Source organism: Olea europaea, chromosome 10 (assembly GCF_002742605.1).
Source record: "Olea europaea var. sylvestris chromosome 10, O_europaea_v1, whole genome shotgun sequence".
Lineage (NCBI taxonomy): Eukaryota > Viridiplantae > Streptophyta > Magnoliopsida > Lamiales > Oleaceae > Olea > Olea europaea.
In genome coordinates, this window is record NC_036246.1 from 44,595,850 (window position 1) to 44,616,960 (window position 21,111).

Sequence of the window (21,111 nt, forward strand, 5' to 3'; positions counted from 1 at the left end):
CTATTGACAATAGATGGATCAACATTATTTTTTAAAAATGACTTAACTTGAGTATTATCAGTTCTAATCAAGAACTTTTTTCGTAATAAATAATCTTCATATTTTTGAACTCCCCTTTTTATAGCAATGAGTTCTTTCATGTTCGTCTCATATTTCATTTCAACTTCTTTGAATGTTCCTGATGTATAACCTACAAGTATCTCAGGATAAGAACAATTCTTTTCACATTCATATTCTTTATGATTCTTTTTAACCTTTAATACTGCTCCCCAGTAATTATTTGAAGCATCAGTTTCAAGGATAAAGAAATCTTCTTCTTGTGGAATTATAAGTTTGGGCAATACTTTTAATTCTTCTTTTATCTTCCTTATATTTTCACAATCTTGTTTTTCCCAAGACCATATCATATTTTTTCTTAACTTTGGAAGAAAATAATTTTTTAGTTTGGCAAAATTTTCAATGAATCTTTCAGCATAATTTAATATACCAAGAAAGCTTTGTAATTGTTTTTTTATCTTTGATTTCTTCAGGAAATTCTTGAAATTTTTCTCCAATATGAGATTGCAATTGCAATTCTCCTTCTTTTATAAATAATCTTAAAAATTCTATTTCTATTTTAACTATCTCGGCTTTCTTTTGAGAAAGTGTAATACTATGTTTTTTCATAATATAACAAAATTTCTCAAAATGTTCAATATGTTCTTCAATGTTATTTGAATGAATAAGTAAGTCATCTACATATACTATACAAAAATGAGTAATTGGTTTAATTACCACATCCATTCTTCTTTGAAATATCTGTAGTGCATTTTTTAACCCAAATAGCATTACATTCCATTCGTATTGCCCTAAAAGATTGGGGTACTAAATGCAGTTAATGGTTTACTTTCTTCTGTAAGCATGATTTGCCAAAAACCTTACTTACAATCAAATTTTGACAATATCTTTTTGTTCTGTACTTGCTCAATAAGGGTGTCCTTATTTGGCAAGTAATATCCATCAAATTTGGTAACTTCATTTAACTTTTTATAATTTATCATCATCCTGGCTTTTCCTCTTTTTATCTCGCTATGTTTTCTAACCATAAAGGCTGGATTGCTATGTGAGCTTTTACTAGGCCTAATCAATTTGACTTCTAGCAGTTCTTTTATCTGGTCTTTAAATTCCTTTTGGTCATCAACATTATATTTCATGGGTTTGACTCTTACTATAGTGTCTAGATTGATTAATTCTATTTTTGCCTTTACTTTATCTGTATTCCATTTTTCTAAGGGATTTTCAGAATATGTTTCAGAAATTTCTTTTTTCAATTTGTCTAACCTATTTTCTGTTGTCATTTTTAAGGCTGTAACTGGTTTAAATTTTTCTGTACTCCAACATCCATCACGCTGGGTTGAGACTCTCTGATGGTTTATATTTTTATATGCTATGGTAACAGCCTTATTTTTTTGTGTAAATATTTTGTGTGCACAAGGAGTTATGAACATATATTTATCAATATATTGTATAAATGGTGCATATTTTAATAGGAAATTTTGTCATAATAAAATATCACATCCAATTGGGGTTAACATATATATTGTGTCAACAAATACTTCTCTAAATGAAATTAGAAAATGTACTTGCGTAGCATATTTGCTGTATATTACCTTATTTCCACCTACTGTTGTGGCGGTGACAATCTTCTTTGAATTATATTTCTAGTATTCAGGTGGTAGTATATTTGGTAAGCACAAGCTTATTGTACTTCCTGTATCTAAGTAAGCATGAAATTTAATTCTCCAATAACTTTTTATATTGAGTATGATTTCAATATATGGACTCATGGGATTAGTACTAATTACTCTTTCCATGATAACAATGATTTCATATTTTCATCTATTCTTGATATGATGATTGGATTATCATCAACTGTTATTTTTAAATATCCTTGGCAGATTTTATAAGGATTATATTTCTCAAAAAAATTCATTTCTAGTAGTATAGGTGAACAATCAACTCCATATAATTCATCTTTATATAGAATTATTTCTTTAGTATATTCTTTCTGATCTTATCCCATAAGTATAAGAGGGAACTTTACATACTTTCTTATTTCAAAATTATTTCCCAAATAATCCTTGAATATATATGGTTCTGGTATTTCAAAATCTATTAAATGACTAACAAATTTAGCATTTACATGACTATTATCTGCTCCAGTGTCTATGAGGACAAGAAGATTTTTCTTATATCCTTCTTGATTTACATATCTTGTCTTGATGTAATATTGTGAACTTGATGATTCAGCAATACTTAATTTCTTGAGTTTGTTTATCTTAGAGTCTTGTTTAGAGGGGAATCTTGCAATAAGATTATCTCCTTCTAGGCTGACACTATTTCTTCTTATTAGTTTTCCTTCAGAATTAATTTCTTGAGCTTGTTTGTGAAAATCAAGCATTATTTGTTCTGGTATAGTGACTTCATGTTCTTGGTATTTCCTAGGATGTATGTATTGTGCTAATTCCTCAAAATCTTTATGTATGATAATATTATCAGTTATTTTTCTTAGATTGTTATGATGGCTAGTACTAAAAGCAATAATTGATTTTATGCTTGTACCAATAGCCTTACTTTTTCGTAACATTTTCAAGTTTCCAATTCTATAATATAAATTGAAACTTTGATCAATATTTTCATCAATTACTGATATTGCATAATTTGATTTTATTGTAAATATTATCTTTTGATAGACCAGGTTTTCTAATAGAGCATCTATAGGATCTTGTAAGATTTTGTTGTCCATACAATATATTTCTATTGGTATATTAATACCTTCTCTAAAGAATCCTTTTACCATTATCTGGACTCCTCCTATCTCAATACATTTCAATTTGTTTCTTATATTTTCAGGAATTTTGGATAACTTTTGTTTTACCCATTCTTTTATAATCATAGGAATTCTTGCTTTTCCTATAGTATTTTCTATATTGATAGACATTTCTTTATAATTCATACTTACAATTGTTTTATTTACCATTGGTAGTATTCTTAGGAATCCTTGATGGAATACATCTTTTTCTTGTAGATCTAATATTCTCTTGGTTATTCCTTTGTATTTTTTAATATCAAAGGTAATTTCTTGATTTATACCTTCTGTCGAGTCTTCAACTTCTTCAGTTGTTTCTACTTCTATTTCTAGATCTGCTTGTTGTATCTCTTGATTCATATATACTATCTCTTCAGAATCTTCCTCTGGTAAGGATGTATCTAATTCATAAATACTACTGCATTCACTACTTAAATCTCCAAAATTTTCAATTGGTTCTATATCACTATCATCTTGGAATTTTTCATAAATTCTAAGAATTTTTATATTCTGTCTATATTTCTTTTTAGGACATTGATGGGCAATGTGTCCTTCTTCATTGCAGATGAAACATTTACATTTTTTTATATTTCTTGATTTAAATTTTTTATTTCAATTTCTTTTCTTGAAATATTTTTTATGTGGTTTAAAATTTCTTTTCTTAAATTTTTTGTAGTTTTTGAATTTCCTTTTATATTTCTTATATAATTTATATTTCTTCTTATGGCACCCAAATTATTCAATTTGGTCTATATCTTTGTAACAACACAAGGAATTCTTTCTTATTTTATATCCTTTCCTATTTTCTAAAGCTTTTTTACACCATATGCCTATCATTCTTTTTGTAAATTCAATCCTACTTTCAAGACTATCTATTTTTACTCCTTCCTCTTCTCCTAGAAGTAATAATTTCTCATATTCTTTTAATAACTTAATTCCTCATGGGAATGGTAATTTTGTAAAATAAGATCTTAGTATAGGTTTATTTTCTTGATAATCCCATTGGTTTAATATATAGTATAATTCTTCAAATTTACATGTATATCTTTCTAACTCACACATATCACATATCCTTTAATTTTCCATTGCTATGATTCCTTCATTATGTTCATCTTGTTTTCTTTTTTCTTCATTAGAAGCATATCTATCTCCCAAGAACTCTGTTATTAAGGTTTTTTCAAATCTTTTTAATATTTCTTGTATATTTTGATCATTTAAATTATTCCTATTATTTAATACTTCAGTTCTACCTTCTCCATACTTTATTCTTCCTTTAATAGTTTCTGGTAACTTTCTCCACCATTCAGAAACAATTCCTCTGAATGTATATTCTATAAATTCAAAAGCTGTATTTGTTTCCCATTTATTAAATTGTATTGCTTAGTCTGTACTTTTCATCCATGTTTCAATAGCTTTATTTTTATCTAAACAGTCTAGATCTAACCATATTCCTGTTGTATGGATTGGTTCATTGTAAGATTTCATTGAATTTATTTCTTTTATGGATTGTTTTCTTATATTTTCAGTATATCTTTTCTGTGTCTTTCTGTATTGGTTAATACCTTCCTTAAGAGGTATTGTAGTATAATAAGGATAATCGTATTTTTCATCACTACTGAATTCTATTTTTATATTTCGACTTGTTGATGGATTAGTATTCATGTTTGTATTTTCCATTTTTCCAGTTAATTTTTCTAACTGTATTTTATATTCATCATACTCTTCACCAGTAGATTCTAAGAATTTTTGTTCTAGTTCTTCTACATCTGTAATCATATATTGATTTTCTTCATTTTTTTTCTCTTTATTATTATCTTTTTGTGTTATCCTGAAATCTTGAGGTGGATTAATTATAATCATATCTTTTCCTTTAAGGTTCTTATCTAAAAGAGCATTTCCTACTTGTAGATTATGTTCTGAATTTTTTAATCTTTTGTGTATAACCTCAAAACTTTCATTTGTCGTATTTTTAGGTAGGTATGGATAACTTGGTTTTTTATGTTTTTCAACTTTTTTCAAAAATTCTTCAATTGTATTTTTTTCATCTGCTATATTCATCATAATTTTAGGTTCGTAACATGGCTCTAATACCATTTTTTCGGAGCGAGCAGCGGAGGGGTTAAGATTTTGAATCCAAATAAAATCTTTATAAGTTTTTATAATATCACAATAGAATTTATATAAAGAAGTTTTTCAGATCTTCTTTTAAATAATTTAATTCATTATCTGTTGCATTTCTTATATCAATAAAATTTTGTATAATATTTGGAGTTAAATTTATTAAAAATTCATGATTTATATTTCTTTGGGGACCTAATTGAAGGTTTCTATATATTGTAATGGCTTTGGTTGCAAATTCTCTATGAGGGGTATTTTTGGAAAGATAATTTTTCAAAGGCTATTTTTCAAATGATTATATTTTCAGGTCTAATCTCACCAGTCACTATTCTATTTAGGCTATTAGCATGTATTTCCTCATTTTACTTGTAGATTAAGTAGTTAGTGATTACAAAATTTACATCCTCTAAGACATAAAGCATAAAAATGGTAAAATGCATAGAGTTAATTGTTCCAATGGTCACTAAACTTATGTTCATGTCTTTGATTGATAACTAAAGTTTAAAATGTTGAGTTTTGATCACTGAACTTAAATCCATGTCTTCGATTGCTCGCTAAAATATAAAATGTCAAGTTTTGACCACTAAACTTTGAAAAATATTGTACATTACTCACTAAATTTTGAAAAATATTATACATTACTCACAGGACTTTGAAAAATATTGTACATTATTCACTGTAAACTCGATATTTTTCAAAATTCAACAGTTATGCTAGTGAGTAACGTACTACATATTTCAAAGTTTAGTGGCCAAAATTCAATATTTTAAATTTCAGTAAGCAATTGAAAATATAGACCTAAATTCAGTGATCAAGACTTGACATTTTCAAAGTTCGGTGGCCAAAACTCGACATTTTAAATTTCAGTGAACAATCAAAGACATGAACCTAAGTTCAGTGAGTAATCGAAAACATTGACCTTAGTTTAATAGCTTAAACTCGACATTTTAAACTTTAGCGGCCAATCAAAAATATAAATTTAAGTTCAGGGACCATTGAAACAATTAACTCAAATTCATACTAGTCAATATAGTCGTGTGACAAAGCAAGCTTATTCTTCTTGAGTAGGGGGTGACGATTCATAGATAGCTCAAAGCCTCGAAAGTCGAGCTCACTTTTTTTTAAGGAGTGAGTCAACTCTTTTTTTTTTTTTTTTTTTTTTGGCTTACTTCATAATTTCATCTAAAAAATTGCTTGTCCATTGTGCTTATTTTGTTAATTTTTAAAAAGCAAAAAGCAAAAAATGACCAACGGATTCATGGACGGTTAGGCTCGGTCCTTGTAGTCTACAAAGCTAAATGACTAAATCGAGTCCAGGATTTGGTCAACGGAAACTTGACTTGACTCATCTCGACCCATTGCAACCCTTACTTTTAAGTGGGCCATTGTTTGATTCCCATTAATCCAAAACTCATTTGTTTTGCAACTTGTTTTCAGAAACACTCTCATAATAAAATATTTTGTATGTAAATCCAAAATTTTTTTATTTTTTAACTACACATTCTTAAAAAATTACCTATTATAAAACTCATTTTGATGAAATAATGGACATTAAACAGGGACTAATATTCAAGTAGTGTCCACGATCTCAAATAAATACAAAATATGAATATAACGGTTTGTTTGGTTTGGATTAAAATTCGATTTTAATTTAAGTCAAAGTCAAACAATCAATATTAATTATATGTTTCACGGGTCCCACAACTTTTCAGCCACATGTTTCGAAAAACTTATATCATAATCTACTAAAAATTTTAATTTTAATCTCTACCAAACACTCTCTAAATAAAGTTGCACTTGATTATTCAATAATTAGTTAGACCGATAATCTATCAAATTAATTGGTCTGATTCTAGTAAATATAGTCTAATTTTGGTAGAATTTATCGTTTGATTTGACACGAACTTGTACGTACAAGTAAGAGATTATAATAAAATGAGATTGTGTATTATTCATGAAATGTATTGTTTTCTAGTGCATCCGTAAAAGTCGAAAATAGTATAGATATATTAGATCAGTGGACCAGGCTATATGTCTATTTTATGTTCCGTGGAAATTACACTAAATCAGATTTTTTAAGATACAACTTCAAAAATCAAATTTAAAGTTTTTTTATATAAAAATTGGATTTGATTTCTTGGTTTTTTTGGGCGTCGATGGCGACGATTTCGTTGCATCTTGTTGGCATTGGTGGCTCTGCCGGTTGTTGTAGTGGCGATGATTTTTGAGGCTGAAAATGTTAGTTGTTGGATGTGAGCTACTTTCAGGTACTGCCATGGTGCATTGAGGTTGGGTAGCGTAGATGGTGAGATTAAAAATATTTATGACCAATTATTTGACATGACTAATAATTCGGATATGTTGTGTTCAAAAAATAACATGTGACTGGTAAATTATGAACAATAAATAATATGTGACATAAAAATTTAAGTTGTTACTTGTTAGATTTGTGATTTGAGTTGTGATAGATGAATAAATTGTGATCTATTAACATTTTTATTTGTGACCATGAAATAGTTTGTGAAATATAAATTTTTATTTAAGAACGTGATATAATTTGTGATCTATATAATTTTTTATTTGCGATCAAGAAATATTTTGTGATCAAATTGTATAAAATTGTGACCTTAATATATTTATTTCATAAAAAAATAATATTTGATCTTTAAAATTATAAACCTTCTTTTTAAGTTTTGACTAGTCTGCATCTCGTGCGTTGCACGAATTTTGTATTTATTTTAATTTTATTAGCGTAAAATTTATAGATTGTACAAAAAGTATTTTGAAATAAGAAATGTTTGTTTGATTCTCATCTTTTGGTCGACTGTATATTTTATGTCACAATAATTTATTTTTATTATTATAAATAAGTATAATGAATGTTGTGATTGTATATATGTCAACGATAATTTATTTTTAATTATTTATTGTATTTTTTTGTTTAATGTAGATGAAAATATTTTTTTTATCTGATATTGCAAATAAGTTGTAAATTGAATTTTGCAAAATGCTTTTCTTTAGCAACTTCGATTCGAGAGGCTATACTTGTAGTTCAAAAATAACCCATGCAGTTGTAAATTGAAAGAGATCATCCACATACACAAATATTTTAAATAACAAACTCAGATTCGCACGTAAAATAACTTAAAGTGACACTTACTGAATGACCAACTCCCTTGTTGGTGTAAGAATTAGAATTCTAACAGCAGGCCTATTCTTCGGGCGATACAACAGTCACTCCAAGGTTGGTAGGGCAAAAAAATTTTTAAAAAAATTTAAATAAATTTTATTTGAAAGAGAAAAGAATTAAAAAGAAATTTAAATAAATTGATAAAAAAAACCCAATTATTTATAAAGTAAAATTTTCAATTTTAATAAAATAATATTTATATATTCTTCATTTGATTTTCATAACTTTATTTTATTTTTTACTTCTAAATAATTTTAAACGAATTTTTTTACTTATATAAGTAATTTTTACATATATTAGAAATATTTTTTGTTAATATGTTTATTTTTAAATTTTTTTTTACTAAAAGTGATTTTTTTTACTTATAAAAGTGGTCAGCACGGAGTAAGGTGGGAAGTATGAAAAGTTGTGTGTTACATAGATTCACATTGTCTCTCTTGCACTATATCTATAATATAATAATATAAACAAATGAGTTAATTTGAAAAGGCGTGGTATGAAAATGGAGAACGGAAAGACCACACTATATATAATTATTTTTAATTCTTTTCTCTTCCAAATAAAACTTAATTTTTCAGTTTTAACGAAAAAGTTATTTGTAGGTTTGAAAGAGAAAAGAATTAAAAAGAAAAAAATAATTGATTTTTTTTAAGGAAAAAACGCATTTGTTAACACATACGTTTAATATCCGTTTAACTATTTTCAATATTTATTTAGATCATTCGATATCTCTACGATATAGCTCTCAAAATGAGTTTCGAGAGAATGTAAAATATTTATCGATTCAACTATCGTACAATCATCAATAAATTTTTAAAATTAGCTTGTTATCGAAAATTTAGAAATATAGTTTGAAAATTCCTATTTTGACGTTTCATAACATTTGCTATGATTGACCGTTTCACGCACCGTTAACGACGTGCAATACTATGCCGGGAATACTTCAAAACGATATTAAGAATGTAATATTTCGATTTTGTTTGATATCCCGTAATGAGCGTGAAAATAAATACAAAAACATAAGTAAAAAAAATAAAAATAAAAAATATTTCATTTCTTTCTCCGTGCACGGAGTCCTCTTATTCTTTTCTTCTTTTTTAAATAAAAGCTAATACTTCTTTATATATATATATATATATATATATGTTTATTTATTTATTTATTATTATTTTTTATAAGCTTGAAGCAAATTTTTACTATGTAAAGAAATATAATTAAAACTTTGAGTTAATATTTAATCTAAAGTAATATTTAGATAAATTTAATTTAAAAAATTCAATATTACTATAAAATTAACTATTGTCTGAAATTATTAGATATATCCAACTACAATGATATAGTTTTTTTTTATTTTTTTTAGTTTTCTATATCTATATTAATGTAAATATATCTATATATATACACTCTATGCACGGAGGAATGCTTCGTTTTTGCTCCACACTTGGAAAAAAAATGAAATTTTAAATAATTGAAAAAAATTTACGTCATATCGCATAAATTTTTTGAGCAAAATGATGTATTGAGAAAAATGTTGCAAAAAAATAATAAATAGTAATAAAAAAAATTTTTAACACATACATTTAATGTCTATTTAACTATTTTCGATATTTATTTAAATCATTCGATGTCTCTACGATATAGTTCTCAAAATAAGTTTCGAGAGAATGTAAAACATTTATGATTCGTACAATCGTCGACGAATTTTTAAAGTTAGCTTGTTATCGAAAATTTCGAAATAGTAATAAAATAATTGATTTTTTTAAGAAAAAGGACTTATGCGTATTTTTTAACACATACGTTAAATGTCGATTTAACTATTTTTTATTTTTTTTTAAGTATTTGTGTTGTTTACATTATAATTTTTTTTCAGTTTAAAATTCTTTTCTCTTAATAATTTCAAACAGAAACTTAGTTTTTATATGCACTATAAATAATTTTTCTTTTCAACTTAAAATTCTTTTTTAATTTCTTTCTCTTTAATTTTTACTCACAAGTAACTTTTTACCTCTAAGAAATATTTTCTATCTTATATTATTAGTATTTTTATTTTTTAATAATTTCAGATAATATTTAATTTTATAGTAATAAAATATATAAAAAATTTTACTTTAAAATATTTTATTACACTGTAAGAAACTGCTGCAACACGTAATTTCCATACCTCCCATCACTCCATACTCAACCACTCTTATATAGATATATATAGTAAGGATATAAGAAAAAAATTTACTTTTATATAAAAAAAAAATTATGAAAAGTTACTTTTAAGTAAAAAATTTGAAGAAAAAAAATTAAAAAGAATTTTAATTTTTGTTGTTCACATTATAATTTTTTTTCAATTTATAATTCTTTTCTCTTAATAATTCCAAACAGAAATTTATATTTGAGAATTTTTTTTGTGTAGTTTTACATTATAAATAATAGTTTTTTCAATTTAGAATTCTTTTTAATTTTTTTTGTAAATTTACAAAAAAATTTTAATAGTTTGAGATAAAATTTAATTTTCTATTAATAATTCAATATATAAAATGATAGAAAAAATATTCACTCTGTACATGGAGAAAATTTTTTTCGTCATACCACATAATTTTTTTGAGCAAAATGATACATTGAGAAAATTGTTTCGAAAAAAGAATAAATTGTAATAAAATAATTGATTTTTAAAGAAAAACGACATATACGCATTTTTAACACATACGTTTAATCCCTGTTTAACTATTTTCGATATTTATTTAGATCATCTGATATCTCTACAATATAGTTCTCAAAATGAGTTTCGAGAGAATGTAAAACATTTATCGATTCGACTATCGTACAATCGTTGACGAATTTTTAAAGTTAGCTTGTTATGAAAAATTTTGAAATAGTAATAAAATAATTGATTTTTTTAAGAAAAACGACTTTCGCGTATTTTTTAACACATACGTTTAATGTCCGTTTAACTATTTTTTATATCTATTTAGATCATTCGATATTTTTACGATATAGTTCTCAAAATGAGTTTCAAGAGAATGTAAAACATTTATCGATTCGATTATCGTACAATCGTCGATGAATTTTTAAAGTTAGCTTGTTATCGAAAATTTCGAAATATAGTTTGAAAATGCCTACTTTGACGTCCCATAACATTTGTTATAATTGACCGTTTCACGCATCGTTAACGACGTGCAATACTATGCCGCGAGTACTTCAAAACGATATTAAGAATGTAATATTTCGATTTCGTTTGATATCTCGTAATGAGCCTCAAAATGAACACAAAAACATAAGTAAAAAAAAATTATCTCTCTCTCCGTGCACGGAGTACTTCCTTTTTTTCTTTCTTTTTCTTCGTGCACGGAAACAGTGTCTCCGTGCACAGAGGCTTTTACTCCGTGTACGGAGAGATTAATTTTTTTTTACTGTGTAGTTTTACGTTATAATTTTTTTTTCAATTTAAAATTCTTTTTAATTCTTTTCTCTTCAAATTTTTTACTTGCAAGTAATATGTTGTAAAAAAATTTATGTCGCATATTATCTCTATCTTTTTTTCTTTTTTTTTTTATATAAAAGTGATTTTTTTCTTATATCCCTACTATATATATCTATATCGGAGAAGGCGAGGAATGAAAATTGCGTGTTGCAGTAAATTTAGAGGTAGTGTATAATAAAATAAAATATATATCAAACAAACGGCGTCGTTTTTTACCCCCAATTGAAAAAAAAAATGCTACAGTAAAGATGGATCAAGACATTGTTGTTTTCTACAGTACCTTCACATTTCCTTTTTTATATAGTAGGGAAATGAATCATAATTAATCTCTTAAATATGAAATTTTTCTTTATTTTTTTTCTCTATATTATTGGATTGGGCTCTGGGGCGGGGCTGCGGCTGGGGCTGGATTATAGCCCGATCCAACCCTCATCAAATTTTCCCTTTGGCCTAAAATTTTGCTTGTATATTTCAAAATTATCATTTAAATGTTTTGTAAAAATGTATTTTATTGTTATGGTTGTAACAATTATCAAATTAGACATCGATTGTAATAATTTCATTATGTACTATGATTGGTGAAAATTTATTTTTACATTTATAACAATTCGTGATATTATTAAATATTTATTTAAGATAATATGGTCACCATAATTATTTTGAAAGGAAAAATAATATTTATCAATTTCCAAAATTTATATAACTTAAAAATGAATTTAATATATCAGTGGCCAAGAAATAATGAAAATTAAAAATGGTTTCTAAATAAACGGCGAAGGGAAATTTTTATTGTAGAATACTAATTAATATGGAATAACAACAAACTCAAGACAAAAAAAGAAAATAATCGAGAACCTTAAATTATTATTATTATTATTTTTCCTTTCACGTGAGTCAAAAGTAACATTTTAATTACAGATAAATGGAGAAAATAAATGCAAAATATGGTACTCAATTTTTTTTTTTTAAATTTACAAAATACTAAAAATTGTACCCACTATTTTAATAGACAGAAATTTAAACTTTGTGGACAATCCCAAACTCTGTGAAGTGAACATTCTCCCAAAACTACGTGTGCACTGGTTCCTTCTTCATGTTCATAATTAGCACACTTGTCTCCATTTCATATTTGCAACGTTTGACCCCAATTAAATTAAAATTTATTTTTCTCTCACTCTTCATCAACCACATATTATTCAATAAAATAATATTATATATGAGCCTTTTTTTTATTCAATAACACATTTTCCAAAAAAAAATATCATTCCCCTCGGCAAAATGCGAAATAATGGAGCCCAATCTGGGACTTGAGTATCAAGTCCTTGGGATAAAAAAGACTACAATTGATTTAAGTCCGTGAATTAAAATGAAAATTCTTTGATGAGGAAGATAATATAGGGGATTTTGTTTAAGAAACCTAGTCAACCATAATCTTTGGTAAAATAGCCTATATCAATACTTTTTGTTCAAGTAGTCCATAGTCTATTTGATTATTTATTAAAAGTCTTAAATACCCTTAAATTGAAATGACTAAAATATCCAATTTGGAAATGAATATTACCCAAATCCCCAAATATAAATCCCTAAATCCCCTTCATTTCTCTCGTTTCCAAGTCCATTTTCACCATATTAAACTCACCTTCAAATTCAGCTGTATTCTTCTTCATATGCATTATTCTTGCTTACAATGAATGATTGCATGTTGAAGTTCTCTTTCTTGAACCAAGAACAAATGAAATAGTGCAAATTTTGGAGGTGAGTTAGCAAGAATCGATTTCACACAGTTGAAGGTGAGCTTTATAAATTGAAAATTATCGATTTGTTATTATTTTCTAGTTGTATACTATGAGAAAAATCAATTGGGTAATTAAAATTTGCTGTAAAATATTGAAACGGAATGGTGTCGTTTCTCAGTAGTTGGGTGCCCTTTTTCCCAACTAGCTGCCGTTTTAATAAGATAATGGAGGTGTTGATATACTTGTTGGCAAATTAGTTGTTTCCCCATTCTTTTATAGCATTTTATTATCATAAATAAATTTACACGACACATACACATTTTAAACTACGAAATACCGTTTTATTCTGCTTAAATCTGTTATGTAACAATATGAGTAGCATTTTGTTTGTTATTGAAGTTGTGATTTATAGTATTCAGTTTTGGCAATTAATGGAGTAATATTTTTTTTTGTTGAATTGCAGATATGGACTCTGGTGCAATGATTGTTATTTGTTATTTTGTTAAATTTGAAAAGAGTGATGAAGGTGGATGGAGTTGGAAATGGATAGGGAATGATAAAGACACCGCAACAAATATTTTTGTATCAAAAACAATTTCATATGCAGAGTTGTATAACGAAGTCCGAAAAGTAGTTAAGGTAGATCCCAATGTGTATGACATCGAGATGAAATTTCTCGTTCTCGACATGGCAAAATTATCAGTTTCGCCAATGAAGATTACTTGCGATATGGATGTTAGTTGATTTCTTTCTTTGCATGACAAAGTTCCAATTTGTGTAACCCTTGTAAAAAAGGGTTATGTTGATCAACAAGACGTGAATGTTGATATTGTAAATGTTCAGGAGAATCATGAATGCATTTCAAATGTTGTTGCAACTAACAATGCGGTGGACATGGATGAACTGTATATGCAAAATGATCAGTCCGATGACAATTATATGCGACCGTTGTCTCCATGTAATCAAAATTGTGAAAACGATTGTGTGACCTTTACAAGTGATGATTATTGGGATGGGGTAGAAGTAGTGCATGGCAACTACATAGATGATTCTCATGTGATAAATGAAGACAATGTTACTCATAATACACCTTTTACATTGGTAGATGAGATCATTGGAATTTCCCAAGTTGTTGCCTATCCGAATCCTTGTGGAACATCAATTAAGATTCCTGACGTCGATGATGTGCACGTTAGCCAAATTTTTCGCAACAAGAAGGATCTTCAGGCATCACTACAAATGCTTACTGTAAGAAACTCTTTCGAATTTAAGGTCACCAAGTCAAATAAGAGTACATATGTAGCAATATGTGTTGAGGAAATTTGCAAATGGCGTTTGCAGGCAACACAATTGAAGGAAAGTGACGAATTTGAAATTCGAAAGTATTCACGTTATCATAATTGTTCATTGGATGTTCGTCACAAAGATCATAGACAAGCTAGTTGTGGGATGATAGGAAAACACATCATGTCGAAGTTTGAGGATCCCAACATTATATACGGACCTTCGAACATTCAAAATGATATTCGTCGGGAGTTTGGCATAGATATAAATTATTATAAGGCATGGATGGCTAGAGAATGTGCTATAGAGCTATTAAGAGGTTCACCTGATCTTAGTTATGATAGATTGGCCAAGTATTGCAATATTCTGAAGAAGAATAATCCTGGTACAGTGACGTTCATTGAGGTTGATAATGAGAACCGATTTAAATACTTTTTTATGGCTTTAGGACCAAGCATACATGGTTTTCATTCATCAATGAGACATGTCATTTATGTGGACGGAACATTTATGAAATCAAAATTTCGAGGTACGTTACTTGTTGCCACGTGTCAAGATGCAAATCTTCAGATATATCCTCTTGCATTTGGCATTGTTGATTCTGAAAATGATGCATCATGGACTTGGTTCTTCGATAAGTTGTTTCAGGTAACAGGTATGTTGGAAGGGCTTGTTTTCATTTCTTATCGCATGGATAGCATTGGTAACGCTATAAAGATTGTTTATCCTTATGCACATCATGGATGTTGCATGTGGCATCTACAACTAAACATAAAGTCAAATTATCATAAGGCCGATATTCTGCCATTGTTTATGGCAACTGCAAAGGAGTATAGTTTGATTAATTTTGAAAAATCAATCGCAAATCTATATCGTAAAAGTCTGGCAGTTGGACAATACCTAGAAAAGAAAGTTGGGTATGAATTTTGGTCCCGAGCACATTTCAAAGGAATCCATTACAATATTATGACAACTAACAATGTAGAATCTTTGAACTCGTTATTCAAGAATGCTCGGGAGTTTCCAGTACTTGCTATGGTTGAGCAAATAAGAATAACTTTACAAAAATGGTTTTATGAGAGACACATTGAGGCGGAAGAATGTGCAACTACTCTAACCCCTCTCATTGAGGATAAAATGCGTAAAAAGTATAATGATGCAAAGGGACTGATAATGGTACCAATAAATGAGTATGAGTTGCACGTCGGTGTTGAGAATGAAATGCATATCATGAACTTGGAGGCAAGAACCTGTAGTTGTAGGGAATTTGATTTGAAAAAGCTTCCTTGCAAACATGGACTTGCAGCAGCGAAATTTAAGGGAATATCTTGTTACAGTTTGTGCTCACCTTATTATACCAGTGCTAGTTTGAAACAAGCATATGCTGAATGTATATATCCAGTGGCAAATGAGGTTGACTGGGAAATCTCCAATCAGCCAAAGGTGTTACTATACCTTTCGAATCGACGACAAAGTGGACGTCCAAAAAATCGTCGAATTCCATCAAGAGGAGAGGAAAAAAAGACTCGTAAATGTAGTAAGTGTGGCCAAAGGGGCCATAATCGTCTGACTTGCAAAAATGCTCTACACTAGTTGACAGATGCATAGAATATTTTTTGTTTAACATAATCTTGAAATTATAATAGATTATAATGATTTTTGATATATTGTGATAGTTGTCTGACAAAGTATGATAGCTACTTCAAATAGATTTTTGATAAATATGACAGCATCACAATTTGTTCGGACCAAAACGGCATTAGGTCGTTTTAAATGTATGGGTGCTATGTCTACTCATTTCGTGTTCATTTTTGTTCATTCACGTTTGTTACGGATGGATGAATGTTAATCATTTATTTAATCTTTACATTGTGATATATTTTGATCAATTATAATAGATTTGTAAATTAGATTCTGATAAAAATGACAGCAGCACTGTTTGTTTTGCCAAAAACGGCAGTCGGGATTTTTAAACTTATGGGCGACGTTTCTACTCATTTTGTGTCCATTTGGTGCAATGAAGCTCGTAACCACTTGAAAATTAAAGGACGAAGGTTCGAATTACATTTTGCCGTTACGATCGACTCATTTGTCCGAACTATAGTGAGTTTCTCTATAGTCCCACCGACTACACTACACTACACTCCGCTAGACAATGAAGAACAACCTAAGGGGAAAGTGTGGTATGCAAATCATAGCACGTGTAGTCATTCAACGTGTCCCGGACGTTTATCATGTCCCAAACATCGTTGTGCTACTTTCGGAGTGAAATCGGTACCTCCGGGCCCAAAACGGCAGTTGGGTATTTCAAACATATGGGCGACGTTTCTACTCATTTCGTGTCCATTTGGTGCAATGCTGCTCGTAAGCACTTGAAAATTAAAGGACGAACGTTCGAATTACATTTCGCTATTACGATCGACGCATTTGTCTGAACTATAGTGAGTTTATCTATAGTCCCACCGACTACATTACACTACACTCCGCTTGACAATGAAGAACAACCTAAGGGAAAAGTGTGGTATGAAAATCATAGCACGTGTAGTCGTTCAACGTGTCCCAAACGTGTATCATGTCCCAAACATCGTTGTGCTACTTTTGGAGTGAAATCAGTACCTCCGGACCCAAAACGGCAGCTGGGCGTTTCAAACGTATGGGCGACGTTTCTACTCATTTCGTGTCCATTTGGTGCAATGAAGCTCGTAACCACTTGAAAATTGAAGGACGAACGTTCGAATTACATTTCGCCGTTACGATCGACGCATTTGTCTGAACTATAGTGAGTTTCTCTATAGTCCCACTGACTACACTACACTACACTCCGCTTGCCAATGAAGAACAACCTAAGGGGAAAGTGTGATATGAAAATCATAGCACGTGTAGTCGTTCAACATGTCCTGGACGTGTGTCATGTCTCAAACATCGTTGTGCTACTTTCGAAGTGAAACCGGTACCTCTGGACCCAAAACGGCAGCTGGGCGTTTCAAACATATGGGTGACGTTTCTACTCATTTCGTGTCCATTTGATGCAATGAAGCTCGTAAGCACTTGAAAATTGAAGGACGAACGTTCAAATTACATTTCGCCGTTACGATCGATGCATTTATCCGAACTATAGTGAGTTTCTCTATAGTCCCACCGACTACACTATACTACACTCCGCTTGACAATGAAGAACAACCTAAGGGAAAAGTGTGGTATGCAAATCATAGAATGTGTAGTCGTTCAACGTGCCCCAGATGTGTATCATGTCCCAAACATCGTTGCGCTACTTTCGGAGTGAAACCAGTACCTTCGGACCCAAAACGGTAGCTGGGCGTTTGAAACGTATGATTGTATTTTAGGATTTAGGGTATAGGGCTTAGGGTATAGGGTTTAAACCTATACTACAATTTTTCGACGTACAGCGTTTTTAAGATGTTTCAACATTGACTCGCTAGTTTTGGAGTGAATTCGAGACTCCTTGACCCAAAACGACATATTGACGTTTTACTCTTATGAGTGCCATTTAAGGTATACGGTATACAAAAAATCACGTGTATTCATTCAGTACATGCAATCCTGTTACAAGTATGACTGCCATTTAGGGCACACAAACCATAGCACATTTTGATGCACTTTAGGAGAACACTTTAGTCGTATGACCCCAACGGCATGCTGTCGTTTTAAACGCAGAACTGTCATTTTTCATATAATAGTCTATTTTTCAACACCATATAGATAAGTTATGACAAACTGTATCTTCTTTTCAACCATGCCTGCTTCAATATTTGAATGAAACATCCTATAATGAAAATAATATAATTTGTAAAAAATATTGATCAACATAAAAAAAAAACTATCGTCTACACAAATCTGACTAGAAAATCAACATCTAAAGAAACTAGATAAATCTAATTGATCAGCATCCAAATTTGAGTACACAAAATCAACATCCATAAATTTCATAGAAAGATTGATGAACATCCAAAACTGACTAGACAAAAATCAGCATCCGTGCACATGTTTTCCAACTACATCATTTCAAAACTACCATGTAGACAAAAATAGCATCAGAGTTCTAAATCTTCCAACCACATAAACGTGCAAAATATAGCCAAAAAAACAATTATGGATCGAAATGCATAGCAAAAACTTCAGCGGCTAGTTTCTTCCTCCAACTGTCAATCATAGTATCGGACATAAGTTTCACGTCTAATCCCGCCTATAAAAGCTCTATGAACTTGATAACGTATATTTCACAATCTCCCCTGCGAATATATATTTGTCATAATAAATATATGCACTATCAAAATAAGTGAAAATCTAAAAAATTTTAAAGATAGATTATTTACGCATTGTTTTGTTGTGAAACGTCTGTGTGTTGACGCCATAGAAACTGCTTGTGTGGGTAGTTTTCCCCGAATAACAAACTTTCTTTCATCATTCTAGGAATCACCTTCACAATTGGACGCATGATTTTTTGCAATTTTCCAAAATGTGTCAAACTCTTCATGCTGTCATATACATATATAGTTCGTTCGGCAAAGTCCACTTTAAGTGCAATCTAGTGCTTTATTTCCACATTGCAGGGAATATTCAACGATGTACAAGAATCCCATCGCTTGCTCCATTCTGAATTTTTACCATATATATATCTTGTCATATTTTTCATCCATTTAAAGTCTTGTACTGGCTTTCTTTCTTTCTTATGCAGCTCAAAATCTTCAAACCTCTTGGTGCACATGTTAGTAAAAGCACAATCCAAAATTACACAATCTTGTGGGAACACAGTCGGATATGTATGTATTCGTGCCCTCATCAACAACAACGCTATGTCAATGTGCTGCAGATGTATAAAGCCATTTAAGAAGATGAAGTATGAGAAAAATATAGAATGCTAAAATACTTACATCACTATCGAGCCATCCAAATTGCTTCTGAATTTCAAGAAAGAAACTTTTTGGCTTCATGAACATCATCATGTCCACATGTTCACTGCATAAAACAAATAACATAAGAACATATATTACAACTTCACAAAAATAATTAGTGTAAGAATAGTTACCTGTCAGGTGCATTAACCAACCAATTCTGTAAGTCATCTGCCTTAGCTGGATCTAGCTCTCGAAATGGGTCAAATGCGTTTACATTGTGAAGCTTCCTCCTCTTCTCCGGATTTGTGAACGGAGATTCAAGAACAAGTGACCTTTTCTTGATTCTCATCCCACGCCCAATCTGACTTGACTTATCAGACTCATCTTCCACCACTATAGGGATGGACTCCATTACATCACCATGTGATATAGAATCCATCGGTACACAGGTATCTTTCTCTTCCATATGAGTTTCATCATCATTCGGCAAATCTGTTGCTTGCCTTTGCTCATTTTCCACTTCAATGGGATTTGGGTTATTCATATCATCTGCTTGTTTTTGTTCATTGCCATTTGCGGACAACGTTGCTTTTTTTACAATAACTGGTTCATTTGCCAACACATAATCTTCCACTTCTCTCTCCTCATTGCCATCTTGATTCTCATCATTTTGAACTTCTACATGTACAAGTGGATCCTCATTTACATCACATGTTTCTCCAGTATTCATAAATCCACTACAAAGAGAAGAGTAATATGTGTAAGGTGTTGTTGACGGGTTAGAATTCTTCATCCACTCCACAATAGATGATATCTTCTCATCAATTTGTCTACGAAAGGATGTAACACAATCAAACCTTTGGTCTATGTAAGATCACATCTCATCTATCCACCCTTCATTTTTCCTCTCTAAAATCTCCACCATCTGTAGTAATTGCATTCTCAATTCCTGTGCGAACTCATCTCTAGATGGATACAGAGATGGTTATGATGTAGATGGTTCCGGATGAAATGTATGAGCATCTGTAGAAGTAGGTGGCCTATGAAAAGAAGATGGATCCCGAGGAGATGTAGAGGCATTAGGAGAGTGGCAAGTTTGCTAAGGAAGATCAATACGAATGGACGAATCTGCTACATTCTCCTTATCCACAAAGATATCAACTGTTGGATCCTCTACTTCATCCTCGAATCGATGAATCTCTATCCAATATGCTTTGGAAGCCTCTTCCGGCGTAGGCTTCAGTGTGCAATGAACAACAATCTATATGACAAATGAGAGGCACACTTAGTTGTTATAAAGTACACTACATATTTTGATATACATTTAAAATTTACTTACATTTGGTTCATCCATCCTTGCACCAATATCCTTGTAGTTAGGCATTTTAGAAGAATCCCATCGACCTATTCTGGGGAGGTCAGCATCCTATAGATTCTCATCATATCTCCGTCCAATAGATGGTATGGCTTCATATGCCCAAATCTGCATAAGATGCAAAATATTACAATCTAAACAAAATGAATAATAAATTATAATTTTAAAAACATTACCTGCAAGGCGAGTGGAAATCCATAAATTGAATATGGATATTTCTCATTATTTATCA

The 21,111-nt window shown here is 30.0% G+C and overlaps 1 protein-coding gene across 1 annotated transcript; it reads left to right on the forward strand.

The window, feature by feature from the left end:
* Nucleotides 1-14,051: 14,051 nt before the first annotated feature.
* Nucleotides 14,052-16,241, forward strand: LOC111400732. The gene is made up of 2 exons (XM_023028120.1): nucleotides 14,052-14,099; nucleotides 14,208-16,241. Exons 1-2 carry the CDS (start codon nucleotides 14,052-14,054, stop codon nucleotides 16,239-16,241), a joined length of 2,082 nt encoding a protein of 693 aa, XP_022883888.1.
* Nucleotides 16,242-21,111: the final 4,870 nt, after the last annotated feature.